The 14,532-nt window shown below is 40.3% G+C and overlaps 1 protein-coding gene across 3 annotated transcripts in view; it reads left to right on the top strand.

Annotated features, from left to right (window-relative positions):
* The first annotated feature begins 5,787 nt into the window (after positions 1 to 5,787).
* The window catches only part of GOLPH3 (golgi phosphoprotein 3), a 47,160-nt gene continuing 38,415 nt past the window's right edge, over positions 5,788 to 14,532 (top strand). The window contains exon 1 of one of the 3 annotated variants that reach the window (XM_033110731.1): positions 5,788 to 6,293. In XM_033110731.1, coding sequence (XP_032966622.1) covers positions 6,069 to 6,293 — 225 coding nt within the window. In that variant the 5' untranslated portion in view covers positions 5,788 to 6,068. Of the gene's footprint in view, positions 6,294 to 11,391; positions 11,511 to 14,532 lie in introns of those variants that run through there. The other 2 variants (XM_033110732.1, XM_033110733.1) reach the window with 2 other exon arrangements.

The raw sequence follows: 14,532 nt of genomic DNA, 5'->3' as shown, positions 1-14,532 counted from the left end.
ATAGGTAGTTGTTTTTTGGGGAATGATGAAAACGTTCTAAAATTGATTGTGGTAATGGTTGTACTAAACTAAAAACCATTGACTTGAACAATTTAAATAGGTGAATTATATTGTATATGAATCTAATCTTAATCGAGCTGATATTTTGAGAAAATAAATCTAAAATTGAATATAAATAAAAATACATATATATGTAGATTCAAAAAATGTTTATGCCACATGGAGAAAACAAATGCACCACCTACATGTTCACTTCTGTGTCCTTATTCTATCTTCCAAATCATGTAACCTCCTTTTGTTAGTATCCTTTATATCTTTCCAGCGCTTTAAAAATGTATATATAAACGTGAAATATATTCTTTGTTTTCCCTTTTCTTATACAAAAAGTAGCATATTATATAAACTGTTCTGCTCTTTGTATTTTTCTCTATACAGTATATGTCAGAGATCTTTCCATATTAGCACACACAGAAAACTCCCTCATTCATTTTCATAGTACACGGTCTTCCATTGTGTGGATGTTCTACTGTTTATTTAATTAATTTCCTATTGATGAACTTTGGGTTATTTCCCCTCTTTCACTTCTACAATGTTACAATGAACAACCAAGTACATATGTCATTTCATAGATTAGCAGATAAATCTTGGCGATAGAGTGAGATTGCTACATCAAAAGGTAAATGCATTCGGAATTTTGATGAATTCACAATTCACCAAATTGCCCTCCATTTTGTACTTCCAGAGCAATGTATGTTATTAGTTCTGGTATTCCCCAGACTTTTGCTTACATGTGTTGCCAAACTTTCTAACTAGTTGGTGAAATGGTATTATCAGTGTAGTTTTAATATGATTTTCCTATTACTAATAAAGTCAAGCATTATTTTTTATATTTAAGAGCCAGCTGTATTTTTATGTGAGCTGTTAATGTTCTATGACTATTCCTTCCCACCCCCACATTTGCTATGTATCTTGACTTTGATATTTTTCCCCATGCAGAAGTTTTTTTTTTTCTTTTTTTTTTCCATGCAGAAGTTTTTGATTTTTATGGAATCACATTTACCAACGTTTTCTTTCCTGGTTCTGGAGATATAGTATAGACATATAGATATAGTACAGATATATGTAGATATACACTAGCTTATTGTATACAAGTAAAGATCAACTACTTTAACATTAAATGCCATTATATCTTTAACCAGTTAAGAAATGCTCTTGGGTATGAATATGGATACTTTGCAATAGTTGTCAGATAAATCTTGAAGGATTCTCAGGTTTGAACTTTGCACAACTGTAGAAAGAAAAGAGGTAAGGTCTATTTTCCCACCTGTTGTATCTGGGCTCATCTTGGGACTTACTTTGACCAATAGAATGCGGCAAAAATAAAAGTGAAAATTTGTGAGCTTTGCAGATTCTCTTGGAACTCAGATGCCATGTGAAGAAGACGGGGCCAGCCTGCTGGAGGCATGTGGACTAGCCTACAGCCAGCACCAATCCCCACCTGTGAGGCCATGTGAAATCAACTGGCTCAAGTGAAGCTGCAGTTTGACGACAGTCATATGAGTAACCCTGTGGGAGACCAGCAGACAGCCCAGCTGAGCCCAGTGCAAATTACTAAACTGTAGAATAATGAGCAAATAGTTGTTTTAAGCCACTTTTTGGGGATGTGGTTTGTTGCATAGCAGTAAATAACTTGTACACAGGTTTTTGTAGGGCGTTTTGAATAAAGAAAAAAGGTAATTGAAAATACTGAAAGATAGGTTCGATTTTGTTAATTCACATACTCTCCATCTCCAAAAGGATTCAAGATGCTGCGGTGGGCAGCCCCTAAGGTGACCCCAGTGAGCCTTGCCTTCTGGTGTTCGTTCATGCATTTGTATAATCCCCGCCTCTTGAGCATGGGCTGAAACTAATGACTGTTTCTAACCCACAGAATATGGCAATGATGAAAATAAATGCCCTCCCGTGATTATTTGCCATTATAGAAAACTCCATTATATTACCAGATTCACACTAGGGATCTGTCTTCTTCCATGATCAAAGTTAATTTACCGTCAGGTCCTGAGGGACCACTGCAAAAGCTAATTGTCTCCTGTATCCATTGTGACTACCTCCTTGGTGAATCCTGTGAACTTTTCAAAATGCAAATCTGATAATATCACAGACCCACCCGTTCCATTTTTCCCTACACAGGGCATTTGAAAGTACTTTCGGTGGCTTCTCATTGTGTTTGGTTGGGAAAAAACCCAAATCTTAAGATGGACGCACAGCACTGCAAGATTTGACACTTGTCACTATTGCTTTTGACAACACTCTCCCCCTCAGCCCCGCCAAAATGGTCTTTGGTTTGATTCTCCATCATCCCATGATTTCTCCTTGCTATGGGCCCTTAGTACATGCTATTTCCTCTCAGGAATGACCAACCCCAATTTTGTTTAGTTAACGTCTGTTCATTTTTTAGCTTATTACTTCTTTAGAGTTGCTTTCTTGAGTCCCAGATAAAATGTATGTCTCTCAGATATTTGAGAGTGCATGCTCTCCTAATACTGTATTCCTTCTGTATTCAAAGCATTTCTCAATTTATACATTAATTAGTGTGATGATTGGCTTAATGTCCATGTCCTCCATTAAAGAGCCTCATGAAAAATGCTATGGCTGTGTCTCTTTTGTATTGCTATGATATCGTCATTGCTTATCACAGTGCATGGCATACAGCCATTATATATAAATACAAATATTTGTTCAATGATTTTATTAAGGACCTGGCTTCTAATGCAGGCTTGCACTTTGCCAGATGTGTTATGTTTGGGCAGATTACTTAACTTCTCTGAACCTCAGTATATTCACCAGTAACATGGGTGTCATAATCTGGGATGCCCAGAAAGCAGGGTCTAAGACAAAGGCTTTTGTGCTACTTTTTTGTTAGAGAGTACATCTCCTAGAAACAAGAACAAGGGAGAGGGGGAGTGAAGAATAAAGAGGGAGAGCCATATCACGAAGGTGTTGTTGAGAGCGGCCGGTTAGCTCAGTTGGTTAGAGCGCGGTGCTTTGAACAACAAGGTTGCTGGTTCAATCCCCGTGTGGACCCCACTTTGAGCTGCGCCCTCCACAACTAGATTGAAACTATTTGACTTGGAGTTGATGGGTCCTGGAAAACCACACTTAAAATAAATAAAAGTTGGAAAAAAAAAGAATGTGTTGTTGAGCTTGTTGTAGCTAAGTGTCACTGAGAAGTTGTATAAAGGATCTCAACAATCCATTTGGGGGAGAAAAAGGGGAACTTTTATGTACTGGGGTGAAGTGCTGACTCCTGCACACTTCTAGGTTGCCCCACATGGGCATAGGGTGTGGTGCTGATAGGCTACGCTTCAGGAGGTGGTTGGAGTCCACACAGAAGTATAGCACAGCAGAGGCACCAAATCTGAGGGTTCTGCTGGGGGTTACTGGAGAACATGCCTGGCACAAAGTCAGCAGTCAATAAATAAACGGTCATTGTTATTAGTAATATGTTTTGGTTCTCAAAATGCCATATTCTTTTCTGTCCCTTCCTCTCTCCCTTCCTTCCTCCCTTCCTTTCTCTCTTTTTTGTTCTTTCTAGACAAGGTGATTTTGAAGTCCACCTTGTGGAAAATAAGCAAGGAAGCAATGCTAGGAAAACTGAAAAAAAAATAAAACAGAAAGTTATGTAAAGTCTCAATGATTTGAAGAGTGGTGCCTATTTTTGTAGGCAAAATATATGTGGCTAGTCATTATATTTATTACAGCATTGTTTATAATATCAAAGAATGAGAAACAACCTAAATGTCCATCAATAGGGGATTGACTAAAAAAAAAAAATATGATATGTTTATACAATAGAATATGCACCTGAAACAAAGCTCTTAAGTATTGATATAGATAGTTCTCCAACATCAATTAAGTGGGAAAAGAATACCAAGATACAAAACAATGTGGATAATATGCTATTATTTGCATCAAAGAGAAGAAAAACATTTTCACGTTTGCTTGGGAAGGATATCTAAGAAAATAATATTAGTTACCTATTTGTGTGAATACGTGTCCAAGTATTTTAGTACCTATTACTGCATAACAAATGACCCCAAATTTAGCAGCTTAAGACAACAAATATTTATTATCTCATGGTTTTTGAAGCTCAGGAATTCAGAAATAGCTTAGCTGGGTGGTACTGGCTCAGAATCTTCCATGAGGTCCCTATCAAGATGTTAACTAAAGGTTTGAGTGGGGCTGGGGGATCCACTTCCAAGATGGCTCACTCACATGCCCGTGGGGGGGAGGCCTGTTCCTTCCCAGCTGGACCTCTCCAATAAGGCAGCTTGAATTATCTTCATGACATGGCTGCTGGCCTCCCTCAGTGAATGATCTGAGAGAGAGAGAAAGAAGCAGCAAAGACTTTTATGACCTAGCCGAAGAGGTCACACAGTCACACTTGCCACATTCTATTTGTTTGAAGAGAGTCACTAAGTCTGGCCCACACAAGGGGAGGGGAATTAGTTTTCCCCTTTTGAGAGGAAGAGTATCAGAGAATATGTTGGCTATTTGGGAAAGAATTGGGAGAGAAAGAAAAAAAAATCGAAGAGGATATGAATGGGAGAAATTGGTTGAGGAGAAATAGACCTTTGCCCAGAATGACAGGAAAAAGGGAGGGTCTACTTGTGCTCACGCTGCTCCCTCCTCCCCACCCCGGTAGAATAAGCATTCTCACTTTCCAGGGCTTGAGGTGGTGATGGTGTGACCGGTAGTTCTGGATAATGGTTTTGTGGAAGGGGGAGAAATCTGTAGCCAGAATTTCTATGGGATGGCTTTACGGCTTAATCATTTATTATAGCTTAAGTCCTGTTACAACAATATATTTCTATCTAAACCATTCTGCAGTCAAAGCCTGTGGTCATTGTTGATTTTAAATAGTATGCAATTCCATTTCTAGATAACGTTTTACCTACAAGCTCCACCCTTCCAACACTCCTCTCAGTTTTGACATTTATTCTTTAACATAACTTGCACAGTCAAGCACGCCAAAAGGATTTAACCTAGTAATTAAATCGAGGGAGATTTAATGTGCACAAAGACGTGGCATGAAACTCAACAGGTTTATTGTCTGTATATAAAGTTCATTAAGGTCGCGTCTACTGACATGGGCAGTACTAACTGTACTCACTGCGCCCTGGTCACTTTACAAGTCGGGGGGCGAGGAGAAAAGTTTTACAAACAAAACTATTCCATCTGTTCTAATCTCTTTTTATGCAGTAATACACCTGGAAAACACGAAGTCCACTTTCAAGCCATCTAAGTGCAGTTGCTCCTTCTGAAGGGTCAAGCAATGGGGGCAGAGAACGCGTCCTCTCCTCGCTCCAACTGCAGCGAGCAAAGTCCTTTCTGTGTCTCGTGGGGACTCCGAACTCCGAGCCGGGTCCCTGCAACCCCGGCCAAGGCCAGCTCCGAGGATGGTGATGTCTGGGGAGCTAAGGGCACAGCTGGAGGTTGACCGGAGTCCACTCTTGCTAGGCCACGGCTCCCCCGACTCGTGGCTCCAGCCCGGGTTTCCTGTGGGGAGAACGGGGAGACCTGCGGAGGGAGGACACGTCATGGGAGGGGATCCGCGGGCCGGATGGCGAAGGGACGCCAAGGAAAGGGCGAGACGCGGCGCACACCCGTGGGCCGGGAGACGGTCGGAGTCCGCCGGTCCCCGCCCGCCGCTTCCGGCGCCCTCCGGTCCTGCCCAGAGCCGGCGGTGCCACATCCTCCGGTGACGTCAGCCAGCGCCGCCATATTGGAAAAGCGCCGCCGCCGCTGCCGCCGCCGCCTGGGTGTTCGGGCTGCCTCCGGGGCTGCGGCCGCAGGAAGGAAGGAGCCCCTTTCTCGCCCGCGGACACCCGACCCATCCGCTTCGCCCCGGCCCGTCTCCCCATGACTGCCCCCCGCCCCGCTGCCGACGGACGTCGCCCCAGCACCGGGATTTAACACGGAAGCCCGGGTCGGGGACCGCGGCGGGGGGGTAGGAGGGAGACCCGGTAGGTCCGCGTCCCTTTCGGCCCGGCGCCTAGGGGGGAGCCATGACCTCGCTGACCCAGCGCAGCTCGGGCCTGGTGCAGCGGCGCACGGAGGCCTCCCGCAACGCTGCCGACAAGGAGCGGGCGGCGGGCGGCGGCGGCGGCAGCGGCGAGGAGGACGCTCAGAGCCGCCGCGACGAACAGGACGAAGACGACAAGGGCGACTCCAAGGAAACGCGGCTGACCCTGATGGAGGAGGTGCTCTTGCTGGGCCTCAAGGACCGAGAGGTGCGAGCAGGGCTGGGGTGGCCGGTGCGGGGCCCGTGCTTCTGCCTCCGAGCTCCCGAGCGCCGCGCCCGGCAGCGCCCAGCCGGCCTGGTGCTTCCAGAACCTCCCCGCAGATTGCTTCGGTTTTCCCTTCCTCCTTTCACATCACTCCTTTTATTTTGACTCCCGGGCAGTCGGTATGTCTTCCTCACCCCTTTCCGCGTGTTTAATAATCCATGTAGACCCCCGGTTACAATCCCCACCTGCCCGTTAGAGTGAAACACCTGGAACCACTAGCGCCCCGAACTCCTGGGTTTTGCGGGTTTTAGGACCTGGGAGGGCTCCACAGATCTGCTTTCTGGGAGACCTTTTTTTTTTTTTTTTTTTTTTTAAAGGAGTACTGTTTGGAATTTTGAAAAATTGCGGTGAAATGTTAATGGAGGCAGAGTTGTTTTACTGATAAAGTTAAAAGTCCAACAAAATTCTCGTGACAACTCTCGGAAAATGACTTTCTAGGTAAACTTGCTTTGGGTGAGGTTATTTTTAGTCGCGCTTTTACGTTTTACCAGTTGACTATTCTCCAGAAAGTCTTGCCATCTTAAGGGAGGGCTTTTTCGTGGGGTGCTTGAAATGCTAGGTTTGTGATTTGATGAAAGGCCTCAAAGCCTTAGGTAGGTTAAAGTTGAATTCTTTGTACTCAGACTTTGAAAGATTATTTTCACCCAAATACCTTACGAGAATTTTCACATAAAGAGAAGTTGAAAAAAACGCTACAGTGGACACCTTATATATTCACCTCCTAGGTTTTATCATTAACATTTTGCGCTTTTTGCTTTATCACATATCCACCTATCAACAAAAATGACTATGTTTAGAACCCGCAGACAATGAGAGAGATGGTTAGTTTGTCGAGAGAGGATTAGTCTAAATCAGGGGTGTCCAAACTGCGGCTTGTGGGCCAACTGCGCCTGCAATCCATTTTTTATTGGCCCGCAGCAAATTCCAAAAATATATTTAGTTTACTTAAATAGACCAGGTGAGGCAATAGTACTTCACCTGGAGTGAGTGGCCCGGCTGTTTGTGTATTTTATCGCATATGGCCCTTGGTGAAAAACGTTGAAAAAAGTTTGGACTCCTCTGGTCTAAATCATTATGTGCTAAAGTGGTTTCAGGAGCTTATTTTATCTCAGCATGGAAACCACAGACATTTTGAGAGTCAGAAAAATACCTATTTTTTCTTTTTGAAAATTTATTTTTAAATAAATTATAGTTGACATACAGGATTATATTAGTTTCAGGTGTACCATAATCTGTTTTGATTTTAAGAAAGTTTTCCCAATTCACAAAGGTGGGCAAAAAAATTTAATCCTCATAAAACAACTTAGTCTTACTTCACCAAAACTTAAAATCAGATATAGGTGAGGTTTATATGGACTGTTGGTGGATTCCTGATATTTAGTAATCTAATGATAACTAAAGTTTACCTTGATAGAATTGCCTAGAGCATTTGCAATATCTAGGTTTCTCATTTGCTCAGGTTTTACTAAGATGACATGAAAAAAGGTTATGTCCCTCTGGCTGTGAAGTGGGTCTCGTATCTGTTTATTAATTACTGAGTTATGATGAAATCAGTCTGTATGTGAAATTCCCTTTTGTTGTTTAGAAAAACAAACTAGATGTGTAGTGTCCTAGAAATATGATTTTAGAAAGTATCAACTTGCCAGGACAAAAGTACCATTTTAGAAAAACAAAATGAAATAAAGAAGTCATCAGTATTTCTGAGTGAATATTTTAGTTTATACTTCCTGAGACTTTTCTGTGAGGTTATGTCTTGTGTGAAACTAAAACTTAAAAAAACTAAAACCCAAAGTTTTGGACTTTTGAGTCACACTGCGTGAGAAATTATGGTGAGAAAGTGCCTTTTTGTTTTTTCAAGTATGTGTTACTCTAAATGTTTAAGCAAAAGCATAGTAACATGCTACTTCCCTGTGATTGGTTTTCATGAAGATAAGCTAAAGAATTTATATGTTGAAGCTTTAAGGGTACTTAAAAAATTCAAACAATTTAAAGTTCTTTGGTGGCAGGTAATTGAAACCACCTGTTGTGTTTGTGTCAGGAATCACTATACTTTGCCATGTCCGTGGCCAAGATCCAAACACTAGCTAATTCTGAGTATTTCTTGCTGATTTCAACAACCCCATAGGGATTATCCCCCCCTTTTCAGGCAAGTCCAGGGAGTTGAAGTGGAGGTGGGTGGCTTTGGGATTTTACATTGCTTTAAATTTATGTTTTAGGAATCAACCTATATATTTTTTCCTGTCCTCATGTCTTCACATACTAATAACCATCCCTGTCAACTCATCCATTCATGTTTTTCTCTTTTGGAGGTTCTCCCCACCCCCAACACCCCCCTTATCTTCAACTTGTATCACTCTTTAAGGGTAGGAATTACTCTCTCACCTAGAGCCTAGGCATTTATGCTTGTTAATATTAGAGCTTAATTTACTACTTTGATATTAACAAGTTCATAACTTATTACTTTAATTTTTTATTATTTTAACTTAGCATCCATATTTGTAATATCTGGGTACTCTTAAGATGTTTAAAAGCTAAACTTTAAGGTTAGGCAGGTCATTAATGATGGACACATTTTATATGGGGGGGTGCCAAAAAAATGTACACAAGTGGACACTTTGGTCAACGTTGCTCAAGCAGTAGTTGACTGTAATCAGAAATGTCTGGACGCTGATGGTAACCACTTTGAGCACCTCCTGCAATTGCAGAAGTCAAACGTGACTTGTATTCATCTTTGGTTATCGATATATATTATTACAAGTTTAATAGTTTTTTCTTTTTTAAAATGTGTATACAGTTTTTTTGGTGCCCTCTGTATATGTGATCTCACTGATATGAAATCAAAATAATCAAAGAATTTTAAAGAAATTGTGAAATGACTTTGTAAAAAAGCTGACACTTAAGGCATTTTGAAACTACTTTTTGTTGAATAATAAACCTACAGAAAAGTATATATATCATAAGTGTGATGAATTTTCACAAACTGACCATACCTGTTAAACCAGTATCTAGGTCAAGAACCAGAACATGATCAGCTCTTTAAAAGCCCTGTTTGATTTCCGCTCACTGCCTAGTCCTCAAAGGACTTTAGAATTCAGCACTGTCGCATCCTGCACAACCAGGGTTGTGGGGAGCAAGGAGGGCGGCGCAGGGTTAAGAAAAGACAGTAGCCATGAATAGAGTGCAAGAGGGGCCAAGGGACTCCAGCATCAAGGACTGAGCCCCTATTTGGGCCTACGCATAGTTTTATTAGTTAGGTGGGGAAGCAAAGGAGATAAAGCTTGTCAATCTCAAGATCTGTGAATCCCATACATTATAATAGGAAACCGATTCAAGCCAGTCACCCTTGCCTGCAGGCAGCAGAACAGTAAGTCTCAGGATGTCTGTACTTTCCCAAGGGACAAAACCTTTATGCATATGAATAGATGGAGAACACATCTCTGAGTCACTTCCCCTGCAGGTTGTGGGAAGGAATGCAGCCACAGAGGCAGAGGCTCTCCTTAGACAGGGGGAGGTGGAGGACTGTGCCCACCTCTGTGAACCCCGTGGATTCTCCTGTTGGTCCCCACTCGACTACACCTGGCTTGAGTTGTCCCCCCCATGGGGAATCTTACTCGTCGTTGGCTGACCAGCCATCTTTCTGGGGCCAAACAGGCATGAGGTGCAAACACAAAGGTGAAGCAAAGTCCCTGAAAGGATCTGTCTCACCGACCCTCCTTTAGGGGCAGGTACGAGGAGACAGACGGGTAGGCTGCTGTGTGGCAACATAGAATAATTTTGCCAATTTTTGAGCTTTTCATTATGTCTTGCTTTTGTTCAGCATTGTTTGTGAGGTTCATCCATATTGTGTGAGGTTGTCATTTGTTCCTTCTCATTTATAATCTACAATATTTAAAAAGTTACTTTGACTTGTATCCTGAATCCTGAATCTGGTGTTCTCCCTCTCCCTTCTTTACTGAATGGAAGAAGGCTCAGCTTGCCAATAAGCAAATGGTCTGGCTTCACGTTACCTATTATGGGGTGACTCTAAAGTCATTGTGAGAAGTTCTTTTTTCCCTTCTATAGTAAGTACACATTTCAGTTTTTTTACCAATGACTTTCCTTTCTGGCTTTCATTAAAATACAGATGCCTGAGCCCTTCTTGGGATGCTGGTGCTCAGCCTGGGCGGAGCCTCAGTGACACAGGTATTGACCTAACTCTTCAGAGGCCACAGCAAGGATGGTACATAGGTTTAAACTTGAATTCAACTTCCTAATGATTAGCAAGCAAGATTTCTGTAATCTCCCCCTTTTAAGGGGGAGGAACAGCAAAGGAGCCAGGTATTTTCCTTTCCTCTCAATATTTTTAATTTTCCATAGATGACTCCAGTAGTCAGAGTGTTTTCAGAACGCCTCACTATCACCTCAAATAACTGGTGTCATGTACTTGTAAATATCTTTGTTGTTGGCAAATCTTAGTGCTTTAAGGTTGGGTTTGATTATTTTAAATGACCAGGTGTAATTTAGAGTGATCCTGTGAAGTAGCAGAAATTGAAAGAGGTTGTGTAGTCCAGGTCTGAGGTGCGTCCATTGTTGTACATAATTATTTAAGCTCTCTGAGCCCCAGAGTTCTCTTCTAATGGATAGAGATAGCAGTCCTCTGCCACGGTGGTTCTGACTGGACTGTTGCGGACGTTTATTGTGGACGTTTATCGTTTTACTCTTCACCAAGATTTCCCCCAATTTTGACTGGCATTTAGGGCATGCCCCATTGCGTGTAGCCCCGGATGCCCTGTTGAAGCATTTACTCCTTCTTTCCCTTTTGTGGTGTAACCAGACCTAGACTTTTCCAGTCAGATGTTTTCTTCCTGAGCTTTGTTTGGCTCTTGAGAGCAGAACAGACTGTGAGGTTCTTTTGGAGACTTACCAGAGTAGTGTGGTGTGTGTATCAGACTATTCCTTGAGATCAGACTGTTCTCTGACATGGTTCTTTGAGCTTCTTTCTCCCTAGCCTGTTGGTGCTCTCTCTTCCATTCCTGATTTTCCAGGCACATTTCAATTTTGTAACCTTTAAGAGCTGTCCAGTAAAGTTCGGTTTTAAAGATAGTCAATCAGTTACTGATGTTTCTAAAGCTTGGAGGCAAGAATCCTAATGCAGTATTTTCACTCTATCTTCAAAAACAGGTAGGTACTTGAGCTGGATAATATACACTTTGGGTGAAATACTTAAGTTTAAAATGATGGAACTGACTTTTGTGTGGCTTTTAAACTGGCTTCAACGATTGATAACATAGATGTGTACCATTTTTGGAATAAGTTTCCCAATGTCTCTACTTTGAACTACAATACTTATCGAGATGTATAATTTTTTTAAAAATTCTCCTTACTATATATACATGCCTTCTTACTGTACATGCAGAGATATGAGTATACACCATCTCTGCATATCAAATCTGTTGAGAAATTCATTCAACAAATGTTCAGAATTTCAAGATGTGCTAAGATTTTAGTGACTTAAAGTATAATAAAGACTTCTGAGTTTTGGAATTTTGTGATTCCTTTATTAATACAAATAATATTCCCTTCATATTTTTGCAAGATTTGATATTTATTTTTTCAGGTGTATTTAAGAGTAGTTTCACAAGTATGAGAAATACAGGATCTCAAAAATCAGTTTTTAGAGTTCATTGAACTGTTTGTACCTTTTAAACAAAATTTTATCCTATTGAAACCACTTTTCAGTGTCTTGGGATTCTTTCACAGTGTGGCCAAAACACTCACTGGTTCATCTTATAAGTCATAATAATATTTGATACTTACTAATTTTAGACCATCTGATCCCTGTATAGATCATTTGAGATTATCTTTTAAAATTGTACTTTTAAATTATTTTGATTAAATCTGGAAATATTTGGGCATTTTTTCTGATATTTAAAGAATGAACTATTATAGTGTCAGCTTACATGTAAGTCTCAAAAGACTCTAAATGCGTCATGTTTGTTCTGTTACGTTAAACTTTTGGCCCAACGCCTTTATGTCCAAGCATACTTTCCCTACTTTCTACGAGCATGATTTTTCTGCCGTTAATCAGAGTAAATGGTATCAATCAGGGTTGTATTAATCTTTGCTTAGGGCATTTTATTTTCATGTGAGGCTCCTTTTGAAGCAGCACCAAGAGACTGCTTATTCCCATGTTTCTCCCAGTTAATGTAATGACAAGTAACAGAGATGGGAGCCTGGCTTTATTTTGAAATTGATGTGTTTGTGGCTCCAGTAAATATTGAGGTTTTAATTTAGGTATTACAGATATATACAGAAAATAGGCTGTTTCTCTTCTTATTTGTTGTTTGGTAAACCTCTAATCTGTAAAAATACAATTAATACTACAGTGCATTACATTACCAATAAGAATGCTCCTTAAGCTTAAAAATTTATATTTTAAATGAAAAAATGAACTTTTATACTTAATAAACTGTATTTGGTTTACATATTCCTTTAATAGAGAAATTCTTAAATTGGAATTAACAGTTGGAGTTGAGGGACTCTGAACACTCTTGCAGTTGTGTGTGTTGTGTGTGTGTATTTCCCTGGAGAAAGAGCACATAGCTTTCATTAGATACTCAAAGCATATAGTGAACAAGAAGGTTAAATTACTGAATAGGAACTGTTACTTTGTTTTAGTTTTAAGTTTTTGCTTTGTTTTGTCTTTTTTCCTCCTGAAAATTGACTAAAGAAAATTCTGGATTTCCATATTGCAGTGAGTTGGATTTTGAGTTCTTTGATATTTGAGATATGAAGCCAAAATTTCTGTAGCCTGGCCATCTTGCTAAATGGCATTTACAAGCTGTGTAACTACCACATATATAATTCTGACAATTTCTACGCATTCATCAAATATTTGAGATGGAGCCTTGACTAGGTGTACAGATTAGGAAGGTTTCTATCTTCAATCCCGTTTCATTTTAGTTCTGTGGGTCAAATCTCATATAGTAAACTACAAAACTAAGTTGGATTGCTGTTCTAGAATTTTTAATAATGATATCTTACTTAGGCTGGCATATGCTACCACTCAGAAAATATTAAGTATTTTCAGTGAGGGCAATGTCATTCCTGAGGGAGCGAAAATTGGTTCTGGGGCTGGTGGTAAAAAAATTCTTACTCTTACATATAAAGTTTAGATACACACACAGTATGTAAACAGATATACAGTGTATCCATCTTATTAAAATTTTATGGGGGAGGGATGGTTAGGGAGAAAAAGTCTGAAAAAGCTTTGGAGCGTGATAATGGAAAAAAAGGTTGAGAAACACTGAAATTAATCAATATTGAAAATACAGCTCTTTCTCTGATACGAATTTTTATTGTAATAAGATTTGTCTTGTAGTTCAGTTGTAGGAGGAGCAATTGTAGCACACTCAAGTGTAGGAAGTTGGGAGTTTAATTTTTAGGTCAAAATGGTTCTTGTTGGTTGATAATGTATAGGTAAACTCTTGTGTTCTCCCACCCATTAGCCTCTGGGAGGGACTGGAAATGAACGGACTGCATATAAATTGATAATGGTTATTTTTACTTCGGTTTCAATTTCTAGTTCCAGTTTTTTATACCATGTTAAGAAAATAAACTCAGAAATAACATTTAAGAATTTAACTGAAATCCATGCATTCACTGAGTTTTCAGTCACTGAGCTTGCTATTTAATTTTTGTATCTATATCCTATTATATAAAATGGAAACAGAGGTTTAGTGTCCATATATTCAGTTCAGTCCAACTATTGAATTACCTATGTGCCAGTCTCTTTGCTAGGTGGTGAGGATACCAAGAAAAATGTTCTACTCTCAAGCATCCTGTCTGTATAGAAGACCAACGTGCAAATATGTAATTGCAGTAATGTAATTGCTAACTTTATTGGAAGTCTATGTTCAGTTCAGTAGGGATGTAGGGGGCATACCTTGGATCAGGAGCCAGGAGACGGTGCCCTATCCTGGATTCCCAGCCTTGCCCTTGACTAGTTAGAGAAGAACTAGGATAAATGATTTCAGTTCTTAGACCTTCAGTTTCTCCCTGGGCAAAATGGGCCTGCGTTTGTGAGCTGTCCTGGAACTTCTAAATTGTCAGGATCCAATGAATTGGCATCTGTGCGAATGCTTTGAAAACTGCATGGTGCTGAACAAATGCAAATGGGTAATTACCTAGCCTAGAGAAGTGA

The sequence above is a fragment of the Rhinolophus ferrumequinum genome, chromosome 7 (genome assembly GCF_004115265.2).
Source record: "Rhinolophus ferrumequinum isolate MPI-CBG mRhiFer1 chromosome 7, mRhiFer1_v1.p, whole genome shotgun sequence".
NCBI classification, from domain to species: domain Eukaryota; kingdom Metazoa; phylum Chordata; class Mammalia; order Chiroptera; family Rhinolophidae; genus Rhinolophus; species Rhinolophus ferrumequinum.
This window is presented reverse-complemented; position numbering and strand designations above follow the sequence as displayed.